The sequence below is a fragment of the Lissotriton helveticus genome, chromosome 7 (assembly GCF_964261635.1).
Source record: "Lissotriton helveticus chromosome 7, aLisHel1.1, whole genome shotgun sequence".
Taxonomy (NCBI): Eukaryota; Metazoa; Chordata; class Amphibia; order Caudata; family Salamandridae; genus Lissotriton; species Lissotriton helveticus.
In genome coordinates this window covers 1,590,549,199-1,590,572,931 of record NC_136068.1, presented here as the reverse complement: position 1 = coordinate 1,590,572,931, position 23,733 = coordinate 1,590,549,199, and the positions used below count along the sequence as shown (strand labels likewise).

At 46.6% G+C, this 23,733-nt stretch overlaps 1 protein-coding gene across 5 annotated transcripts in view; it reads left to right on the top strand.

The window, feature by feature from the left end:
* LOC144770552 (kinesin-like protein KIF18B) overlaps nucleotides 1-23,733 on the top strand; it is a 411,545-nt gene that overhangs the window by 292,518 nt on the left and 95,294 nt on the right. For all 5 annotated transcript variants that reach the window (XM_078655159.1, XM_078655158.1, XM_078655157.1 and 2 more), the window contains one exon: nucleotides 19,367-19,461. In XM_078655159.1, coding sequence (XP_078511285.1) covers nucleotides 19,367-19,461 — 95 coding nt within the window. The remainder of the gene's footprint in view (nucleotides 1-19,366; nucleotides 19,462-23,733) is intronic.

The window sequence follows — 23,733 nt, the reverse complement described above, 5'->3', positions numbered from 1 at the left end:
GTGGGGCCTCAGCGATACGATCCCGGGATGACGCTGGTCGTGCCATTACGACCATCCCCGGCGTCGGACCAGAACTCTGTGCTGTTGTCGCCCACTGGCGGTACCAGCCCCATCCTTATCACCAACGACATGGAGCCAGAGCGACATCACTCGGCAACGATTCGGACGCCGATTGAACCCAGGGGTTCTATGTTGTCACCTGAACATTTTGATTGTTTTGGGCTCGGGAGAGGATTGGGAGGGGTCTATGGACACTTTAGAACACCATGATGCTGCAGAGCAGATGGACTGGTATGGGGAGCGTGGAGTGGCCAGTGGACTGTACACTTCCCCAAATACTGGCATGCTCTCTCTGCCATCTGTGGCTACGGAGGAGGTATCTTATGTCATGGTGGTCAACTGGGCAGCCGAGGTCCTCGTACTAAAGTTGTCTGTGCATGTCAGACTAATCTCCTGGCCGAAGTGCTTAAGCCTAGGGCTTCCACTGCGGAACCCTTTTTTCCCTTCAATTAAGCACCTACTTATTTCCTTCTAGGCATGTGGTCAAAGCTTAGCACAAGGGCTCCTGTGAATAGGACAGTTCCACGCTGCCATTGCCAACACCCCACCCCTGAAAGCTTGGTGGTGCAGGCTTCTGCCTCCCAGGGCACGTTCCCTTCCGCCCCTCCTGATAGGGAACCCCAGAGGCTCGAATTACTTGGAAAGATGATGTTTTCTTCCTCCAGCCTGGCTCTGCGATCAGTGAAGGCTGCATGCTTTTTGGGCAGTTTCTCCCACTCTCTTTGGGAGACGGTTGCGCAAGTACGGCTACAAGTTCCGAAGGAGGCCCAGGCTGTGCTCTCTTAGGCGATTAAGAATGGGAGAGATGCAGCAAAATTCATCATTAGGTGGTGTGGCCTTGCCACAACTGATTCACTGGGCAGAGCGATGCCACGCCTGGCTTAGAACAACTGACTTGTCCGGCGATGTCCAGGCAAACGTGAGGGGCATGCCATTTGATGGATCACGTCTTTTTGGGGAGAAGGCAGACTCCGCCCTTGCGCGGTTCAAGGACTCTCGAGCTGCAGCCAGATCCTTGGGCCTCTACTCCTCGTGGACCACCAGTCTAGCTTTCACCCCTATTGTGGCAACAGAAGGGGTTGCCAGCCATTGTTCTGCGCAGACTTCCCAAGTTGTGCGAGGACTTGGACGCGGGTCCTTCCGACCAAGGAATGTAAGCCAGAAGTAGTCTGCCTCCCTGCCCTCGGCAGCTGCAGCTTCCAAGCACTCCTAGTCGGACTCTGCAAGACCATGCCACTCCAGTTGGCGGGAGAATCCTTCATCATCATCATCTCCCCCACAGGAAGTCCATAACATCGGACAAGTGGGTCTTGCAGATCATGCAGGAGGTCTATTCTCCGCCTTTCCTTTCTTTTCCTCCTCCCATTCTGCCAAGTCGAGAATGGCTGTCGTAGGGTCACTTAAAATTGCTCCAGAAGGAAGTTGCAGCTCTCCTGGCCAAGGGAGATATACAGAGCAATCCCGGATTCAGAAGTAGGCAGTGGCTGTTATTCCCGCTACTTTCTGATTCCGAAAAGGGACAAAGGGTTGTGACCCATTTCAGATCTTCAGACCGTCAATTTCTGTAGTAGGGGATCTCTGTGTATAGTCATAATCTAGTAAATAGTCCCGCCCATGTGCGTGGACCCCGGAGCAATCAAAAATAATCTCTTAAGACGTCTTCTCTGCAGTCCTCCTTGCTTCCTGGCAATCGACACGATCCAGCGAGACTTCGCGGAACTCAGACACTTAAGAGAAAATTAAAGACAATAAATATTTTTACCAACATCACAATTCCAAAATGTGTCAAGTTCCATCCATAGAGACACTTCCCCCTTCACAAAAACCTTGGAATAATAGAGAGGAAGGGATGGACAGACAAGCCTCCATAGGCTGCCATTATATGTCTGGAAAAGGGATACCGTGCCTTTACGGAACTCTCCAGAGACCCTCGGTATCCCATGATGCACAGCAAACTCCTTTTACTTTCAGTTCTCATTTCCGGATCCTGCTAGCAGGACCCTGGAGCATTGAGCTCTCTCTTTTTGGGTTTAATTCTAATTTTTTGACACTTAAGTGTTTAGAGTGTTTCACTCGACGTCCACCTGTTCCTTCTTCCTTTTGCTGGAGTTTTTTGCCAGTTTCTTCCACCTTTTCTGTCGAAAATGCCGGCATTGTTTGACAGATGCCCTGAGTGTACCAGGAAGAAGGCCAAATCGGATGGCCACAGAGTTTGTATCCTCTGTCTCCCTTCATCCCATGTTCCTGGAGATTGTGACATCTGCCAGTCCTTTTCCAAAAGGACCAGGAGAGAGGGAGAAGATCCGGCTCCAAGGACTGGAGCAGAGGAAGCTTCAAGATCAAGGTGGGTCTGGGCATGGGAGGACTGGATCTGAGTCTTCTGCCCGTGCGGAGGCCTCCTAGAGCTCCCCAGTCAAGAGAAGGCCAGGAAACGGCACATTTCGACGTCGAGGGCCTCGACGTCGGCGTCGAGAGGATTGACCACCGTGTGCTCCCCGTCGAGCAGCGTCGACATTAGACGTCAAGGGGGCTGACGTCGAGACCTCGGACGAGGTAGACGTCGAGAACTGCATCAACGTCGAAGAGTCGTTAACGTCGTGATGGTTCCAGGCACCGGCGCTCGCCGTCGAGGCGATACCGCCGCTCGCCGTCGAGGTCTACTCGACATTCGATGTCGAGGACCAGGCGCTCGACGTCGAGGAGAAGGAGAACGCCGTCGAGGGATGTGTCGACGTCGAGGCATTCGACGTCGAAGAAGAGGTCGACGTCTAGAAGAGAGAAGTCAACCTCCAGGAGGCGATCCAGGGCAAGGACGGCGTCACCGGGCTCGGTGGTCAGCCTGTCCTCTGCTTCCACGAGCTCCCGGTCGCGCCGGCGCTCGTCCAGTAGGTCGTCTTCAAGGACTTCGTCGCGAATGCCGACAAAGAAGAAGAGAATAGTTAGATCTTCCGACTCTTAGTACTCTCAAGCCTACTCCCCTTCTCGGCCAAGGTCGCCTACACCTCCTACGTTGCCGCAGAAAAGTCCCACTCCTCCACCGCTTCCGCCTCTCCCGAGGACTCCTCCTCCTCCTCCCCCGCCTCCGCATCGTCCTCCGCCTCTTCCACCACGGCTTCCTCCACGGTCAGTCTTGCTGCCGCGCTTCCCGTCACCACCTAAGGGGACGCCACAGCCGAAGACTCCGGCTCTACCTCCGCAGCCGACCAGGCCGGTGGATCGTCAACGACCTCGGAGATCCAGATCACGGTCCAGGTCGCGATCCAGGCGAGGACGCCGTTCTAGGAGTGACCGACATTCATCTACAAGGTCCCGGCAGCGTCACAGGTGAGATCGATCGAGATCCCGTCATACGGATTCATCTAGTGCTCGGGGGTATTCACCCACCCCGTCAGATTCACCCCACACGAGAGTGTCGCCAGTGGACGATATTGTCTTGTTTCAAGAGGTGTTATTGCGAGGGGCGGCGAAGCTGGGTATTACCCTGACGGTGCCTACGCCTTCTATGTCCGTGATCTCCGAGACTCTCCATAAGCGGCAGCTGGCTCGCCCCCTGTTGCTCTTGGTGCCGGGGTTGGAAGAACCGGCAATGGAACTCTTTCTGATGCCGGCGTTGACAAGATCCGCCCCCTCTGGGATGCAGAAGAATTACAGACCACCTGATTCAGATCCGGCCTTTCTCAGATCGGACCCGATCCCAGATTTTGTGATTGTCACGGCAGCCAGAAAACGACATGCTACCGCTCCATCCTCCACGGTGCCACCAGACAAAGAAAGTAAGCAGATGGATTCTGCAGGACGTAAGGTCTGCGGGACGGCGGCTGCGTCCATGAAAGCCGCCAGTGCCACGGCTCTCCTGGGGCGCTACAACCGATCGTTGTGGGATTCCCTCCAAAGTTTTTGGAGCATCTCCCTAGGGACAAGAGGGAGGATTTTCAAGAGATCATCAATGATGGGATGATGGTGTCCAATCAAGTAATTAGTGCGGCAGTGGATTCCTGGCTATTGGCGGCCCATGGCTACTGCCATGGGATAAATCTGAGACGCCATGCCTGGCTGCGACTGACGTCGTTGAAGCCAGAGGCCCAGCAGAGGGTTGCCTATTTGGCGTTCTCGGGGCGACACTATTTTTCAAGCATGCTGATGAGGAGATGGCCCGCATGAAGGCAGAGGCCGAAACCCTGACGGCTGTCGGGTTAGAGAAGCCGAAGGAGCAGAAGAAGACTTTCCGCCCCTTTCAGAGGCGTTTTGGGGCCCAGGGCAGAGGGCAAGGTCGTCAGACTGGCCAGCAGCAAAATCAACAGCAGCAATACCAGAGGCGGCCTTTCCAGAAGCGACAGAGGGGCAGAGGCGGCCAGTAGTCCTCCTCGACGCCCAAAGGCCTGACTGGGTCTAGGCCCTGAGGTGCTACTTCCCCCTCGTCCGTTACCCGCTCAGGTGGGGGGAAGCATCCAACATTACTTGGCAGAGTGGAGAAACATTACTCAGGACAAGTGGGTGCTGAATATTGTTTGCAATGGATACAGTCTTCGTTTCACCAGCCCGCCTCCAGCAATTCCACCGGTTTGCTCGCAGTTCCAACTGTGCGAGCTCCAGGCGGAGGCCGATATCCTGTTGAGAAAAAGGGCGATAGAAGATGTCCCTCTGTCTCAAAGGAGAAAAGGCCTGTACTCACGTTTCTTCCTGGTACAGAAGAAGGACCAGAACGAGTTCAGGCCCATTCTGGATTTAACAAATGGATTCGCAGGGAAAAGTTTTGCATGCTGTCTTTGCACCAGATCTATCCTCAGCTGCAAAGGGGAGACTGGCTTTACGCAATAGATCTACAAGATGCGTACTTCCATGTGCCCATTGCACGGAAACACCTGAAGTTCCTGCGATTTCTAGTCTGCACCAATCACTATCAGTACACTGTACTACCGTTTGGACTGAAGTCTGCACCCAGTACGTTTTCATGCATGGCAGGGGTGGCAGCGCACCTGAGAAAGAACAAGGTGTTTGTCTACCCGTACCTTGACGACTGGTTGATCAAAGCCTCCACCTTCCAGGAAGCACAACTGCACTTCAACAGGATGGCTGTCCTGCTGAATCAGCTGGGGTTGCACATAAATATGTCCAAGTCTGTACTGATCCGGGTCCAGTGCCTGCAGTACTTGGGAGCCTCCATCAATATGCTGTCAGCAAGCGTGTCTCCTTCGGAGGAGAGACGCTTATCGATCCTTCGGAAGGCTCAGGCTCTCATAGCTGCTCCATCTACAACAGTGAGTTCGGTGTCTTCTCTACTGGGGTCGATGGCCTCTTGTATCTTCCTCACTCCACATGCGCGCCTACACATGAGGCCGTTGCAGGAATCCTTGCAGGATCAGTGGTATCAGAGGAAAGGGTACTGGGACGACAGGATCCATTTGTCTTATCACGCCCAACAGTCCCTGAGATGGTGGTGCTCAGATGGGTTCCTTTCCACAAGGACATCCCCACTCAGACTATCGTGACGGATGCGTCTCTCCAGGGCTGGGGAGCGCATTCAGACCATCTACAGATCCAGGGAACGTGGTCTCCGGCGGAGTCCACGTATCACGTCAATTTCCTGGAACTCAGAGCTGTTCACATGGCACTGAAGGCCTTTCATCCGTCCTTCCAGACCAACTCCTTGCTTGTGCAGACGGACAATACAACCACAATTTATTATCTAAACAAGCAGGGGGGCGCAAGATCGCGCACTATGTCACAGGAAGTGCAGGCGATCTGGCACTCGCTGCTAGCCAGAGGACTGACTATCACGACGACTCATCTGCCAGGTGTGCAGAATGTTCAAGCGGACGCACTCAGCAGGTTGATCCAAGAAAACCACGAGTGGGTCATAAACGACAAGGTGCTCGAAGACCTCTTCGCCATGTGGGGCACTCCAGACGTAGATCTGTTCGCCCCCGCCGAAAACAGAAAATGCCGCGACTTCGCCTCGTGGTATTACCAGCCGGGGACTCTGGGGAACGCGTTATGGATCGGCTGGTCGAACAGCTTTCTGTTCGCTTTTCCACCTATTCCCCTGATTCCGGCGGTGATCATCAAGCTGTCCTAGTTCAGGGTGCGGATGATCCACATCGCTCCGGAATGGCCCAGGCAGTGGTGGTTCACGGACCTGCTTCACCGGTCGGTCCTACCTCACCGGCGGCTGCCGTGTCTGCCGGACCTTCTCACGAAGTTCGGGGGGCAGATGGTGCACCCCAACCTCTCATCGTTGAGTTTGGCGGCATAGCTCCTGAGATAGTGCAATATGGCCACTTGAATCTTCCTGAGGATTGCATGGACATGTTGAAGGAGGCTAAGAGGCCTTCCACTAGGACTTCTTAAGCTTACAAGTGGAAGAGATTCTGCATCTGGTGCACGTCTAAGAACTATGATCCGACGACCTGCAAGGAAGATGTCATCATTCCATACCTTCTGCATTTAACTCAGTCTGGACTTAATTTCTCTTCCATTAAGGTTCACCTCGCAGCATTGACTGCATACAGGAAATGTCCTTCGCAGACGTCCTTCTTCCAGATTCCTGTGATAAAGGATTTTTTGGAAGGATTGAAGAAAGTGTTCCCTCCTGTTCGGCTTCCTTCGCTTTTGTGGGAGCTGAATGTGGTGCTGTCCAGGTTGATGAAGGAACCTTTCGAGCCTATTCACAAGGCTTCACTGCAGCACCTGTCGTGGAAGGCGGCATTCCTCGTGGCCATTACATCAGCCCGCAGGGTGAGTGAAATTCAGGCATTGTGTTGCCAGGAACCTTATACTGTGTTTCATGCTGCTCAGGTTGTTATGCGTACTCACCCTAAGTTCCTTCCTAAGGTGATCTCTGATTTTCATGTTAATCAGACTATAACTTTACCAACGTTTTTTCAGAACCCTTCCACTCCAGCGGAGCGTTCTCTTCATTCCCTGGATGTCAGGAGGGTGTTGAAATTCTATCTGGATAAGACCAAGGATATTCGTAGGTCCGACCAATTGTTTATCAACTATGGGTCGGCCAGGACCGGTCTGGCTACCTCTAAACAGTCCATCTCCAGGTGGATTGTGTCATGTATCCAGCTATGTTATCAGAAAGCGAACAAGACCTTAGGGGGCAAGCCTAAGGCTCATTCTACCAGGGGCAAAGCAGCTACAACAGCTTTCCTCCGTAATGTTCCCATTGCAGAGATCTGCAGGGCGGCCACTTGGAAGTCGGTCCACACCTTTGCTAAGCATTACTGTCTGGACTCTGATGCCAGGGCAGATGTTCAGGTTGGGCAGGCTTCGTTGCGAAATCTGTTTGCACAATAGTGGTGTTGTCTGTTTGTTCTCCACCGCAGGGTTGGTTTTTGGGGATGGGCTTGCCATTCTATTCACTAGATTATGACTATACACAGAGATCCCCTACTACAGAAGGAGTAGTTTCTTACCTGTAACTCCAGTTCTGTAGTAGGGGTATCTCTGTTATAGTCATAAGCGCCCGCCCTCCTCCCCGGTGGAGAAAATGGTACTGTAGTGTACGCTACAGGCCTTGCTGGATGCACCTTCAAAAAGAACTGAAAGTAAAAGGAGTTTGCTGTGCATCATGGGATACCGAGGGTCTCTGGAGAGTTCCTTAAAGGCACGGTATCCCTTTTCCAGACATATAATGGCAGCCTATGGAGGCTTGTCTATCCATCCCTTCCTCTCTATCATTCCAAGGTTTTTGTGAAGGAAGTGTTTCTATGGATGAAACTTGACACATTTTGGAATTGTGATGTTGGTAAAAATATCCTTGGCATTTCTAGTTGAAGTACTGGACAGTGTAGCCTTATAGATACAGGCTGCATTATTGTATTTAATTTTCTCTTAAGGATCTATGAAGGACTGCAGAGAAGACGAGATTATTTTTGATTGCTCCGGGGTCCACGCACATGGGCGGGACTATTCACTAGATTATGACTACAACAGAGATACCCCTACTACAGAACTGGAGTTACAGGTAAGAAACTACTCCTTCTTACTCAAGAAGTTCAAAATGTTTACTTTAGCTCAGGTCTAGTCTGCCCTAAACTAAGAAGACTGAATGGTAGTGTTGGAGTTTCACATCCCTATCCTACCAGGTCACAGGTGTTACCTGAAGTTCAAGGTAGGCCACAAGCATTTTAAGTCTATTGTGCTCCCCTTCGGCCTTACCAGCGCCCCTAGGGTGTTCACCAAGGTGATGGCCGCAGCTCATCTGCGCAGATTGGGGGGGCGGGGGGGTCAGTCTTCTCTACCTCGACAGGCTGTTGAAGGCGTCCTTGCCCTAGGCTGTCATCTCCCACCTTCAGACTATAGAGATCCCCCTGATTCGCTGAGGTTCTCTATAAACGTGCTGTGTCACACCTGACTCCTTCTCAGACAATCCCTTTCATCGGGGCTGTTCTGGACACAGTGCAGTTTTGGGCCTATCCTTCTGAGCTGCGAGTTCAGGATATTCAGGTTATGATTCCGATGTTTCGGCCTCTGTCCTGGATTTTGGTGAGACTGACTCTGAGACTGTTGGGCCTCGTGGCCTCCTGCATTCTGTTGGTAAACCATGCCAGGTGGCGTATGCAGGCTCAGCAGTGGAACCTGAAGTTCCAGTGGGCACTGCATCAGGGTAATCTCACCGACGTGGGTCAGATCTCGGAAGGAACTGTGAGAGATCTGCATTGGGGCGTGACGAACCGTGATTGGGTCAGTGGCAAACCCCTCTTCCTTCCCCAACCAGATCTCACAGTTGTGATAGATGCGTCATTACTGGGATGGGGCAACCATCTGGGAGAGGTGGAGTGCAGGGGACACTAGTGTCCCCAGTGAAGTTGGGACTGCACATCAATTTGTTGGAGCTTTGAGCGATTAGGTTGGCATTGAAAGCATTTCTTCCCTCTGTCAAGGGTAAGTTTGTGCAGGTGTTCACGAACACCACCGCTATGTGGTACTTCAACAAGCAGGCCAAGGTGGGGTCGTGGACCCTCTGTAGAAAGGTCCTGCCTCTCTAGACATGGCTGGAACAGCAGGGCATAACCCTGGTCGTTCAACATCTGGCAGGTTCTCTGAACGCCAGAGCGGACTAACTCAGCCGTCGATGCCTAGCGGATCACTAATGGCATCTCCAGTCGGAGGTGTGCAAGGTCTATTTCAGCAGTGGAGAGAACCTTCTTTAGATCTGTTCGCCTTCCAAGAGAACGCACAGAGTCGGCAATACTGTGCGTTGGAGTTTCCAAGGCGGCTATCGCTCTGCGATGCCTTTTGTTGTGGGGGGGAGTTCAGGTCTGCTGTAGGCCCAAGCCATTCTTGTGGCTCCGGACTGGGCGAGGAGAGTCTGGTATCCAGAGCTTCTGAAAATGAGCATCGATCTTCCGATCGGATTGCCCCTTTGGCAGGATTTACTGTCAAAGCACCAGGGGAGGGTCCTTCACCCGAACCTGTCAACTCTTCGCCTCCATGTGTGGAGACTGAGCGGCGACAGTTGATGGCTTTTGACCTTCCTCCCAAAGTATGCAATGTTATTTTGGCGGCCAGAAGGCCCTTCACTAAGACTGTATATGCCTGCTGTTGACCCTCTTTCTGCTTCTCTTTCTACTGTTCTTCTTTTTACTCTTACCCCTCCCCATGCCATTCCAGTTTTGACACAGCCATATGCAAATTAGCCTTGACCCTGTTTCCAAGTCCAGCCTGAACTGCCAGGCCAGGTCCTCCCTGGATTAGAAACAAGCATCCTGGGACCGGTTTCGGGGCACACCCATCTCACTCGGGGTGACAAATGCAAAAAGAAGAATTGATGGCCAGAAGGCTGAGTAATATCAAACTTTCACCACAGGACAGAGATCTGGACCTAAATCCGTCTTTTGGCATGGAGAAAAGACCATTCAAGCAAATTGAATGCCTTTTTGGCTACTAATAGCTCAACTACCGAGGGAACGGTGGCGGGTATTTTTTTGCTTCCCATGCCATGAGAACCAGCCATATGCAAATTTGTCTTGACCCTGTTCCCCATGGGAACATTCCAGCCGAAACTGCCATGCCAGGTCCTCCCTGGACTGGAAACAAGCATCCTGGGACTGATTTCATGGGGCTACACCCCTTATCAGCCAGGCTAGCTTGACTCCAGTGGCATGGAGAGCACGGGACCCACGTCTGGGCATACCCGTCCCACTCTGGGTGACAAATGCAAAAAGAACAATTGATGGACAGAATTCTGATCAATGTCAAACATTCACCCCAGTTGAGAGAGCTGGGCCTAAATCCATCATTTCTCATAGAGAAAAGACCATTTGAGCAAATTGAATGCCTTTTTGGCATCTAATAGCGCAACTACCAAGGGGACGGTAGCGGATATTTGGTTGATCACTGCAAATAAAGTGCAAAGGTTGATTGAAGTGGAACAGTGTTGTACCATGCCAGATTGCATGGGGAAAATTATACAATCCATTAATAAAGAAAGGCGGGTAGCTAAAACCTTGGCCAGTATTTTAGTGTCAAAATTTAAAAGGTACAATGGACAGTACATTGAGCAGTAGAAAGGAGGCCTGTTCAGCTTAAGCATAATCATAATGACAGCTTCCCAAAGTGTGGAGACTTCCTCACATGTGATGGGGGAGGCAAGGAATTGCTGTTGACCGGTTTGAAGCCACACCATGGCAATTTCAGTCTAGTTGGTCAGTGCCTCTTCTCCGGCACCCGGGCAAGACGTGTAAAGTGCCTTCTAGTAATCAGTCGTCAGTGCTATCCGGTCCGCTGCAAGTGAGTTACATATGTGGCATGGTCAGAGGGACGAAGCAGATGAGCCCGTGATCGGCCGGGATGTTCATCCTCACCATACAGACACACTCTTGTATATTTTCCCGGGAAGGCAACCCCACGTTGGGCGAGGTCATAGAACTTGTGCATTAATTTCGATCTATAATGGAGCTGATCGAAGTGTGACTGCCCCGTCAGTAGAGTCTAGTGCCCGGAGCTTTTCCTCTATCTTAGCAAGGCCAGCACAGATAATATGAAGCACCCCCACATGCTTTGAGATACACACTCCTCTCGCATAGGCCTTGAAGGCATCCCACAGAGTAGAGGGGATCTCGACAGAACCAATGTTAATGGGAATAAATTAAATAGCCTCTCGAACCGAGTGAAAGACTGTGTCATATAGTGCGCTAGAAGGAAATTGTCATTGCCGAACCATAGGCATTTTTACAAGTGTGTGTAATGCGAGTACCACAGAAGCATAAACCACCAGCGTGCACCAGCGTGCAGGAGAAGTATGCAATAGTGTGTAACCATAAAAGAGCGCCTTAGAACATGTACCAATGAGTAATGTGAGTCCACACGTTGAGCGTGGCAGACTAAAAAAGTATACTCTCGCTATCTCAGAAATTTATGATACCTTGCGTCTGACAAATGAAATGCACCAAGAAGGTCTGTGAAGATCGTTAAAGAATGAGGCTGGGCAATAGCTGTAGAGCTAGTGGAGTCAAGCTCTGGTTGCCGAGTAAGGATAAGGTCGCCGCCCAATATAATACAGTCAGTCTGGTATTAGCTGAGTTGGGAAAATAAATCCGCAAAGAAATCGGGGGAGTCAGTGTTTGGTGCATATATACATTGACTAGTAACACTATTCGACCTGCCAACTTCCCCGTTACAAACCAGTCTCGACTAGCGGGGTCCGAGACAGGCCAAATCAGCTGACATGCGACACTGCTATGTAGCAAGATGCACACCCCACTTGAGTAGGTACTTAAGGCCCTTTACAGTTATGGACCAAACTATAAAAGTGGTGGACAAATTTGGTTATTTAGGTATCACCTTTAACAGAGGGGGGATGTGGACACCTGAAATGATTAATGTAAGAGCCAAAATGGCCAAGTGTTCTTTTGGCATATTTAAGTTCGCATCCAAGTTAGGCTCAAGACGGATACCAGACATGTTGTACTTATACCGCCATAAATGTGTTGCTCTGGCCCTATATGGCTCAGGAGTGTGGGGCCATTGTAATAACAACATGCTCCAGGTTGAGGAAAACAAATTTGTAAGAAAACTCCTGTGTTTACCATCTTCTGCCTCAACAAAGCTGATCCATCAGGAGGTTGGTCTAGAACATCTATCTGACTTGATCAGATTAAGACACCTGTTAGTATGGAGATCTATATGGATTAAGGAACAGACTGGTTTCACAAGAAAAATTATTTTAGACTGTCTTCATATGGACAAATGTTCCCGCATCCCTTGGCTTAACTATATTATTCGAACATTTAGTGATGTTTTTAATCTTACTGTGCGTGATAACCCTTTTTGTGTTTTAGATATACCGAAGAGTGAGCTTAAACATGAATTTTTGAGGGTTAGCATGGGGAAGCGTAACGCAGCTATTGCCCAGTTCTCTACACATGTTTTTTACGACAGATACACTAAGGAAGAAATGGGGTTTTCAGGATATTTTAAATTGGTCACTATCCGATCCCACCAATATGTATTGACAAGATTACGGATGGGGATTGTTCATTTGCTTGTCGCTTATCCTGTAATGAAGACCTATACTACTGCCCCCTGTCCGTGTGATGGGACCACAAAACAAAGTACGGAGCACTTTTTATTGTTATGCCCTCTCTATCTTCACCTCCGAAAAATATATCTGAAACCGCTTTTCAAAAAATATAATGTATCCACTATTGTATCGGCCATGGGGCTTTTATTTGGACTTGATTCACAGGACATCTGTTTTTTTACTGCTGTATTTATTTTAAAACCGATTTGTTTGAGGAAAAGCACCTTTTTTGATATGTGATTAACTTAAAATTTGATATATCCTCATGTTTTATCACTTATGTATGTATGTACTTTTATGATCATTAATCAATGATCGAATAAAGTTTTTGAATTGAATTGAATTGAAATTGAGTAGGTACTATAGTGAGAAAACTGGCAATGCATAACCCAGGAAGATGCTTACCTACAGTCCAGTCTGGGAGCCAAGGGCGTCTCCTGAAGGACTCCTGGAGTGGCGTAATTAAGAGAGGACCTGTTTCCCCTTTTGAGGATTGTTCAAACCTCTAAAATTACATGGCATGCAGGAGAGTGGAAACACCATGTTTCTACTAGTGGCTGAGGCATAATGTTTAAGAACAGTATTACATATGACTAAAGCTTGAAAGGGTAAACCTAGTGCGCGCACCATGGCAATAGCAAGGCTTCAACAAGTGGTAGTACAACAACAAAAAAGAGTACCCCACTCCTACTCCAGCCAAAACATATGCTGGAGAACCTAAATAGCCCCAAGAGAAAGCAAAATTACAAACATAGTGGTGTACATTGGCTTCCTCTTCAGGAAAGGGTTCATTTTAAAGCTCTTTGCACTACCCATAAGATGATGGGGGAAAAGGGGCCAGATATTATTTCATCTTTTGTCCGACCCTATAAAGCGGGTAGGCAGCTTCGCTCTAATGATCTTTATCTAGCGGCTGTTCCCAGAATTAGGAGGTCCAGAAGTGGCGGACGTCTCTTCTCCTATAATGCTTCCAAACTCTGGAACACCCTGCCACTCCATCTGCGTAAAGAATCAGACCATTCTACTTTCCGTAAGAAGCTTAAGACCTGGCTTCTTCCACACTGACTGCCCAAGTCTACTGCGGTTCGACCCTAGCACTGGGATGCCTTCGGGTAACCATGCGCTTTATAAGTGCTACTTCATTACATTTCATTTCACCATGGAGGGTTGACAACACCCTGATGAGCAAAGCCCTGAAACAACAATAATTGAATATTGACAAAAGTAATTGAACAAGTGAGCAATTTGAGAAGAGATGGCATGGCAAAATACAATGTACTGCATAATCAAATGGAGTGTGGCCCCAATCGGAAGTTGATCATATTTATAAATCAACAAATTGCATAGGTCCGGTTACGAGGAGTGTGTCCCAGGCGCCAGGTCAGCAGAAGCTGCAGCAAACTGGACTAGTGCTGGGTGGGGGTTTGCCAGAAGCGTGCTTCTTGCAGAACCTTTCAGCATCCGCAGGAGTGTTGGAAATGTGGTGCCGGCCATCAACAAATCAACAAATTGCATAGGTCAGGTTACAAGGAGTGTTTCCCAGGCACCAGGTCAGCAGAAGCTGCAGCAACCGGGACTAGTGCTGGGTGGGGGTTCGCCAGAAGCGTGCTTCTTGCAGAACCTTTCAGCATCCGCAGGAGTGTTGAAAGTGTGGTGTCGGCCATCAAGTTCCACCCAGAGATGTGCAGGATAGAAAATCCCATAGTTTAGCCCCATCTTTTGGAGAGTGTGTTTAACATCAGTACATTTGTGACCGGCCTCTTGAAACAAATAAGTATAGTTGGGATATAATGAAATTGTAGATGCCAGCTATTGCAGCGATCCCTCGTCCCGAGCCATTTGTAGTGCGCTACGCCCCAGAGACTGGCCTGAGATCAAGTATTTGGTGTGCTCTTTCAACCACAAAAGTATCAGTGAAGGACTTCCTGTCAAAAAGCCAAGAGGTGTTCCACAAAGACATCCATTTGTCACGTGTTGGTCGATTCCAATGTTTGTTATATGAATATTATCACGACGAGATCTCGCCTCCAAATCATTGTTATTAGCTGCAGTTGTCTTGAGAATCCGCTCCACTCGCTCAAGGTGCCTCATTGTGTCAGAATTGCCATCCTCGATCTCTAAGATTCTGCGCCAAGCACCATCAAGCCTCCAATTATGATGATTGAGCCATTCAGACATGGCATCGAAACATCGGGTTAGGTTGTCAAATCTGGAGTCAATGGACTTAAAGCCGGCTCAAAATTTGGCCATAATTGCGGCAGTGCCATCTGACGGAGTATCAGCCATTGTATGTTCCTAGGCACAAGTGGAATCAGAGGGCGTGCGTTTATAGTGCAGGGTCCTAGCTGGTTCGCGCGGACAAGCTGTTTTTGCCTGGGGTCTCCATGTCCCATTGTAATATGTGTGCGGTTTCTGCCAAGGAAAGAGCGCTGGAACAAACTGTAGTAATGGGCAGCTTGTAAAGGAGCAGCCAAGCACAAGTATGCAGAGGGAAATACCTTAGTCATAAAAAGAACCCCCTTTGAATAGATTCACACTTGCCATAAAAAGGATATAATCAAAAAACAAATCTAAAAAGGATACAAATGTATTCAAAGATCATCGGTACCATATAAATCACAGAACACAATCAATTTAATAAAAATCTCACAGTCTCTGAAACTGCAAAAATATTAAAAACATCAAAAAAACACATAAGGCTTAAAACCCAACCACATTTGTACGCAGTACTATTCAAAGTATTAAAAGTTGGGAACAAAGAAAGGAAACATGCTTCCTATACCCAGAAAGGAAACCACTAAATCAGACATAGATCAATTGTAACCACAGTGGATATTTATGCAGAGGGAAATAGCCAGGCAGCAGATGCACAGGTGGCAGAAGGAGGAACAGTAAATAATGGCACTGGATGATGTTGGGCTCCGCAAAAGGCAGAGTATTCAAAGTCAGCTTGGAAATATGGTGCAGACAACACAATGGGGATCGTGTCGCAAAGCTGAGTAAAAAACGCAGAGATTTGCTGGGTCAGTCTGCATCACCAGGGGTGATAAGTTGTCTGTAATCAGGAAATGAGAGACTGCCCCAGCTCCAGAGTCACATAATCAGGCACCCCAACCCGCACCCACGATGTAGCCAAGGACCAGACTGAAGCTGCCAAGCAGGCAAGATAGCAAGTTGGAGGCAAGTCCGTTCTCAGGCCCCAACAGTGGCAACGTTGGAATCAGCTAGCGACGTCTTCTAGATCTAGCAGTTGGAGGCAAAGGGAGGGAGCAGGAGATCATAGTGTAGCCTGGCAATGTAGCTTACTGCGGCCTATTCACTGCCGTTACGTTCACACACAGACAGGTAGGTCCTAACCTCTATGGAGGGCCGCCGCCCGATGAGGGCAGACTCAAATCTTATCCCAAGGGCCCGAAATGACTCCTGCGGGCCACTGCATCAATTGGGCCTGGCAGGGAGCTCCGGCAGCACAGCGGGCCCGGAGCACCCCAGGCGGGAGCCACGCCCCGGGATCCCTGCGCGCAGCAGGCCGGGTGTGTGCCTGCAGTGCCTCACCTTGCAACTACGGAGGTGCAACCCAACCGAGAGTTCTGCATCAGATGGGGCTCCGTCCGACAACCCCATGATGCAATCTCCTGCCATGGCCACCAGACACGCTGTGGCCCCGCCCTCAGGCTAGCCTGCATGTTCTCCAACGGCAGAGAAAAGCAGGATGGAGGCCTTAGCTATTCACGGCCCCATGAATTACAACCTCCGCAGCAGTGGACAAGGTCGGGAAGGAGTGATGTGCCCATAATTGACGGGTGGGTTGTTCAATGGAGCGGAAATTGCAGGCAGTGCTTGGCAGAGCTTCAATGCCGTGCGGCTATCTTGGTCACCGGCTTGGCCACGCCCCTACCCTGATTGCTAATTTATCTCGGGCAGTGGCTGCTCACCTACATAGAGATGGGATGCATATTCTTGTGTTGTTGCCTAATCCCCTCCTCAAAGATCCAGCACATCCATCAGCATAGGAATCCAAGGCAAAGAGAAAGGAGTTATCTCTTGGCCCTAAATATTCAACTACTTTACTCTTGAGCTGTTTTTGAACGGTTCAGGCAAAAAAATGTCTTCAAAGGCCAAGTATCCATCTCTTTTGGTCAAGTAAAGTTTCCTACTAGAGTAGTTAGTGTTGTAGCACAATGAAGCCATTTTTATGGGACACGTGTCTTTAACTTTACATGCATTTCAAATTGTAAGAGCCTTAACAAATGTTGGGATTATCAGTAGTAGAGGAAATAAGAAAACTACGGAAAAATCAATTGGGTATCAAAATAACAGTGCTGATGAAAATAAACAGAGAATACCAGACAGTCTTGAATATTAGAAGCTCTTTCTTCAGTCAGTTGTCCAAATTGAATGTCTGACAAAATATCGACATACAAAAAATCGACCTACAATAATATCGAAACAGAAATATCGAAGACAAAAATATCAGTCATATCTACACAAAGGTAAGTACAAATATCGATGTTAAAAATATCATTTTTTTTAAATGTTTTAATAACGTAAAAATAAGTAAATACACATTTTAAAAATATATAGATATAAATATTAAAACATATTAAAAAAATTAACTAATACATATAATAAAATTAATTAAACATCTACATATAAATTAATATATATACTTACTCCACATATTACAACATTAGGGAAAGCGTTGGATAGTGTCAGGGTAAAAGTTACTATTCCCACTCCAGTGAGTGCAACAGTAGGAAAAGCGTTGTATAGCGTAGGGGTAAAAATTACTATTCCCACTCCAGTGAGTGCAACAGTAGGGAAAATGTTGGATAGCGTAGGGGTAATAATTACTATTCCCACTCCAGTGAGTGCAACAGTAGGAAAAGCGTTGTATAGCGTAGGGGTAAAAATTACTATTCCCACTCCAGTGAGTGCAACAGTAGGGAAAGCGTTGGATAGCGTAGGGGCAAAAATTACTATTCCAACACCAGAGAGTGCAACAGTAGGGAAAGTGTTGGATAGCGTTGGGGTAAAAATTACTATTCCAACTCCAGTGAGTGCAACAGTAGGGAAATTGTTGGATAGCGTAGGTGTTAAAATAACTATTCCCACTCCAGTGAGTGCAACAGTAGGGAAAGTGTTGGATAGCGTAGGAGTTAAATTAACATACTTAACAATTAAATATTTTTTATAAAATAAATAATATATTAATAATTTAACAAAAAATGTATTAATAAATAACTTTAAATTAGTATTTACTTAAATAACATTAAATTACTTCCCACCCTATTCCCCTATAAAAACACAACGCGCTACACATAAAAAATAACACAATTAATTTAATTATCAATTTATAAAAATTAATTACCAATTAATACTTATTTAACAATAATTTAATTAACAATAACAAACAATAAAAAGTTATTATAAATCAATTATAATTAATGTAATTTAACATTAACCAACTAATAAAAAGTAATTACCAATTAATAATTAATCAATAACAATAAATAAAAACATATTAATTGATTAATTATATTTAAATTACTTCCCACCCTATTCCCCTATGCACCCACAACCCGCTACACATTAAAAATAACATAATTAATGTATCAATTAATCAGTTTATAAAAATTAATTACCAATTAATTTACAATAAATTAACAATAACTACAAATTAATATACAATAATTATAATTAACATAATTATAAATTAACCAATCAATAAAAACTAATTACCAATAATAATTAACAATAAATTAACATTCAATAACAATAAATAAAAACATTAATTAATTATAATTAAATTACTTCCCAACCTATTCCCCTATAAACCCACAACCCACTCCAATACTAAAACGCAAAAAATAATGTTTCAAAAAATGACTATTTTCTAAGCATTTAATACATATTTTTAAAAATTATGAAAAAACATATAAAATGCATACTAAATACATGACAAAAAAATTGATAATATTTACAACAATATTTTTGCTAACGATATTTTTGCTAACGATATTATTTACATCGATATTACTTACTTCGATATTCGATATTACTTACCTTGCAATCGATATTCTGGTCAACGATATTCTTGACTTCGATATTCTGTCCCTACTCTATATTAGTGTAGGTCGGTATTAAAATTTCGATATTTTGACTGCTCACTGTCCAAATTATCTTAACGTGTTAAAATACAAGAGCTAGATGGGTTGCCTTACTTCTAATTGATACTTCTTCCCACGGATGCCTCATCATATAAATACCCCAGGGTGCCAGGTTAGATTCTGAAAACTGCCATGAAATGGCTCCCTACTGTCACCAGATGTTGCCACACCACTCCAGTCATGGCTCTGACCCCTTCTGAACATGAGCACATTTGTGTTTTTTGCATACTTAACTGATAAATGTCTGTAGCTCTTCTTTGATTTATAGTGAATTTCTTAACTCTATTAAGTTATATATATATATATCAAACCCTTCCCTCTTTATCTACACATTTCCATTAAAGGTCAGGGCATCAGTCATACTGTATCCTCAGTCTAATTTTATGTAATCACCCTCATGAAGCAATTGCCCAAGTACTATGACTGGCAGTTCGGTAGCTTGAATATCTATACCGTTCCTGAATCTAGAATGATTTTGATGTCTTGTGTGAGGCCGAAAGGAAATTTGTTTCTCTGATTTCTCGTTGATGAATACCCCTGGAAGTGGATATCGGCTGCTGTTCACTGTTATCTCCACTAACCCTTTGTCCATTTCTTTAAACAGCATAACAACCTCCAAGTCCATCGGTGGTCCATATAGCCAGAGCCGCATCGCCAGACTCCACAGCAGTACAGTGAAAAAAGCTAATACCATAGTAGGTAAGTGATGCCTGTGCACCATCTCAGTCGGTGCATGTTTATACATTCCTCCCCGTTCAAAATCTACCCTCCTTTTGATTCTAGCAACCACTTCAAACGCTCAAACATCAGTCTCCCACACCACTTGAATTCGTAACAGGGTATTCATCGAGAGAAACTGCTGAATAGACCAAAATGAACAAACATAGAAACCGCCCCTGGTGGCTGACTCTGTGAAAACAAGCAGGCAGCTTGCAGGTAGAAATAAATGTACTCATCCTCTCTCTAACTTTGTAACTTCCCCACACTGTGATAGTGACTAATTTGTCCAGACTTGGATTTTTTTAGTTTCAACTGCTATATGATTATTCTTCTCCGTCAGACAGAGAATCCTCCAGTAAAAACACAATGACCTGTTGAGCAGAATCTCTCTATTGACAGTTCACCTTTTCTCTTACTGTTCTGCAGTGATCCCCTCCTTCAAGGACATCCCTTGCTCGTATTCTTACAGCAAATAATAGGAGTCCTCCAATAGCTATGCACTGTTCATCTGTATTTATTGTTCTTGTGTTACAACTCAGCAGAGACCATCTACTCAAGTGAGTTGAACAAACTGGGATTATTCAATTTCTCCTGGAGTGTTCTAATTCTCCTTTCCTCTCTCTTTAATCTCACACTCCTCTCCAGCTCTTACCCAAAATGTTTCCAATGTTTGGCTATCGTACCAGTGCTGAAACAAAATTGATCACCACACAAATCTCGCATGGCGAGTGCACAACACTGTGGTAGTTTCCAATTTATCCATAAGCCCCATATAAGTTTGTGTTGCACAGGGATCTGTCCAATGCCTTTCTCGGAGTTTTCCTCTTCATCAGCTCTGTTTGGCACATCACTGCAATCTTTGGTTCCTCTGATCACCTCAGCAGTGATGATACAGAAATCAGGCTTATACCCTCCAACTGCCTCACATGCCCTGGTTCCATTATATTGACCTGAAGTAAACAGAAAAGTGATGAGTGGGATCTTTGAATTAATCTTAGCCACTGGTAATTACTCTAGTCGGCATCCTAGTCCATAGTGTTTTTTTGCCTATCAGGTCACCTCATCTTAGAACCAACTATATAATTCTGCTCCAGTATGAACAGTCCATCCTGAACTGCCAAGCCGGGCCAACGGGTATTTCCAAACGTGGCTTCCATGATCAATGTCTGCTAGGGCTCAAGCTATACCTTACCAACGAGACCAAGTAGAAGGGGGCCTTGCCTGGCAGTTTGGACAGACTGTTCCCATCAGGAGCATAGTCTGTACTGGCTAGTGTAAGGTGGGCCTTTGTCTAGAGTGGTGGATGTAATCAAATGCGACCCAAGCGATTGCCAGTGGCTGAGATTATTTCAAGCATTCCATCTATTGCCTTGTTGTTCCATTATGTTGATGTCATTGAAAGCAAAGGTAATTTACTTTCTTGGCTCCAACTCTTACATTCCTCTTTTCCTAACTCTCCCTTCAATAGATTCCCCAGTCCCTGTCCTCCGTGAGAAAACTTGTTGAAAGGTTTAGCTCCACGACTTTACTTTAGGCACAGCTGCCAGTTTTCAGCTACTTAATATTATAAATATTTATTTTTCCTTTCAGAACATCAATCACTAATTACAGTGATGAGCCAGATGAAGTAATGCAGCATAGTATACACCTCAAAATGTGCATTTATTTACGTCAAGAATTCTATTCAACATCCAAGACACTCACCTGCCTCATGCAGGCTTATTCTGGTCGAAGCATCTGGAGCAAGTTTATATTCCCCCAAGCTCTCATCTACTCTCACACCACATTTCAGTCCACACCTCACTCTGTATACTCACAACCTCCTTAGGCCCCCTGACCAATCCTGTGGAATATCCTTCGCAGTTAAATCTGAGCTGGACACTCATTTCTATAATTCAGTTCCTCAAAAAACACATTTTGCCTCTTGAAAATATAGTCCGCTAACAAGTCTTCTTTTTTTCTGTTGTAACCCTGGCTACCTTCACAATCTTATTTTATTGTATCTGTCAATGTAAATTGTATACTCCTTAAACATATCATCTTGTATCGACAGACTGTTTTAAAATATTTTGAAACCTGATCACAGCTACAGGGTTCTGGGGAAAATCCTTATGCCACCCTTTTGGAACTGATAGCAAATGATCAATCAAATGTAATCTAAATCTAGTCAGTAAAAACAGTAAGGAGAGGGAGTTCCTAGATCTAAATAAGTTTCATGGGTGGGCGAAGTTAATAACAATGTGAGATCTAAAAGATGGTTTAGCTAGTTCTGAACTTTCCTGCAGAGACCCGGAAAGGTCAATAAAAGTTTTTTTTGACCACACCAGTTCTGCCTTCACAAGCTTTTCTGGATTTTTAAAAATCAACAATTCTGTGAAGATTCTATTAATACAAAGGAACCAAGGGATTCTATTAGACCTGTTAAAAACAATCTCTGATTACCATGCGGTTCAATTCTGCTTCAGGTTTGTCATACCGAAATCCACTGTATCAAGGGGTGCCTTCTCAGTATATCTGTAAGAAAATCCACACCCGAATCTCCATTCGCTATAAAACTAGCATTGCCATTTGCAAGAAATAATAGTCTGTTTAAAAACATATTTTCTACAGTTTGGAGAGGAGAAATGTAGGAGAGTAGGGTCTGCTACCTATGGTCACCCCCACTTTTTGCTGTGATTCTCTAGTTTTACGACTTTATTGTGGCTGTGGGCCTGCTAATCAGACCCACATCCCAGCTGTTCTCTCTCTAAATTGATACCATGTACTTTAGGTACATACCAGATTGGTTACTGGGTCACCCTTGTGAGCCCCTGTATAGTGTACCATAGGTACCCAGGGCATAGGTGTACCCTAGGCCTACCAGGGGCTGCAGCATGTATTGTGCCACCCCTGGTTTGCCTTCCAAACTGACACCACAGGTCTGTTCACACAGCCTGGGTAAGGTGGAGTAATCACCCCTTACTTAGATATAGTACACCTATATCTGCCTTTATATATAGACACCTATACACCTATAAGCCACTCCTATGGTAGGCCTCGACAATCCTGGAGGCAGAGTGCTTGGGTTTATGTGAGAGGGTGCCCTAGCATGAGCTGAGCCCCTCTGCAGCTTTCGGAACCATCTCCTTATAGCTGTTCTATGATATAGCCATACCATATACTCTTAAGTGCATTATTATCCTCGCGGTTAATGCTAACTTTGGTTTGGCTTTGTCAAAACATGTAGTGTAAGGTGTCAAACACTTTGGAATACTACCCTCCCGCCAATTCTGTCCGCGGGGGTAGCATTCCACCCTTCTAGAGGGAAAAGACATGTAAGTTACTGCTTTACTCGGTTAAAGTTAAACAGAGCCTCGGCATCACAAAATGGATGCTGCTGCCACAGACACAAGTCTGACCTCCTGTTGCTGGGGGAAACTCCGGCAGGGGAGGCCTGGACAATAGGTTTCCTGTCCAGGGAGGTGCCAGCATCTCCCCAGACAGGGGTTTTGTGTATTGGGGCAGGGAGGGCTGCATTCAGTGAATGCATCTAGACACTGCCTGGGGCACACAAGGTGCTCCATGCATAGCCCGGTTTAAACCAGTTGCTGGGGCACTCCAGCCCCAGCTCTGGCGTGAAACTGGACAAAGGGAAAGGGGTGTAACCACCCCCTTCTCAGGTCCACCCATAGGAGGGACCTAGTCAGGTAATCCAGTCCCCTTTCTTAGTAGAAGTATAGGAGCTGTGTCCCTGGGACTTTAGATTATTCTGGACGAATCTTTGAAAGACATATCTTGGACCTTCGACATTCCATTCTGACCAGGCACCAACAGCAACTTCGCCGGTCTGCAGTTTCAAGGCTCCCGTCTGAACCCGAAGACTCTGCGACTAAAGAACTGGACTTCGAGACTTCTCTGACCCCGATCCACATCCACAGCAAAGTTGAGACCCGTGCCAGACACGAGAGATGTGGGGCCGGTCATCTTGGACATCCTGCATTTTGCTACCTGCACTCCTTTCCTGAAGCCTCAGTAAGTTGTGCATTGGGGTATGAGAAGTCCCAGCCCCGAGCACCATTGCACCGAAGCCCAGGCCCCCACACCGCAAGTGTCGTGTGGGCCCCGCCTTTGTGTTTGAGCTTGACACGTCTTCCCGGTTCTTTGCCCGTTGGCTAGTGAGCCCCCTGAAGACGCCATCTTGAATTTACTTTGCTTTCCTGGTTGATCCAGGCTTGCTCCAGCTTCCCTGAAAAGGAGAAGCGCCACAGGCGT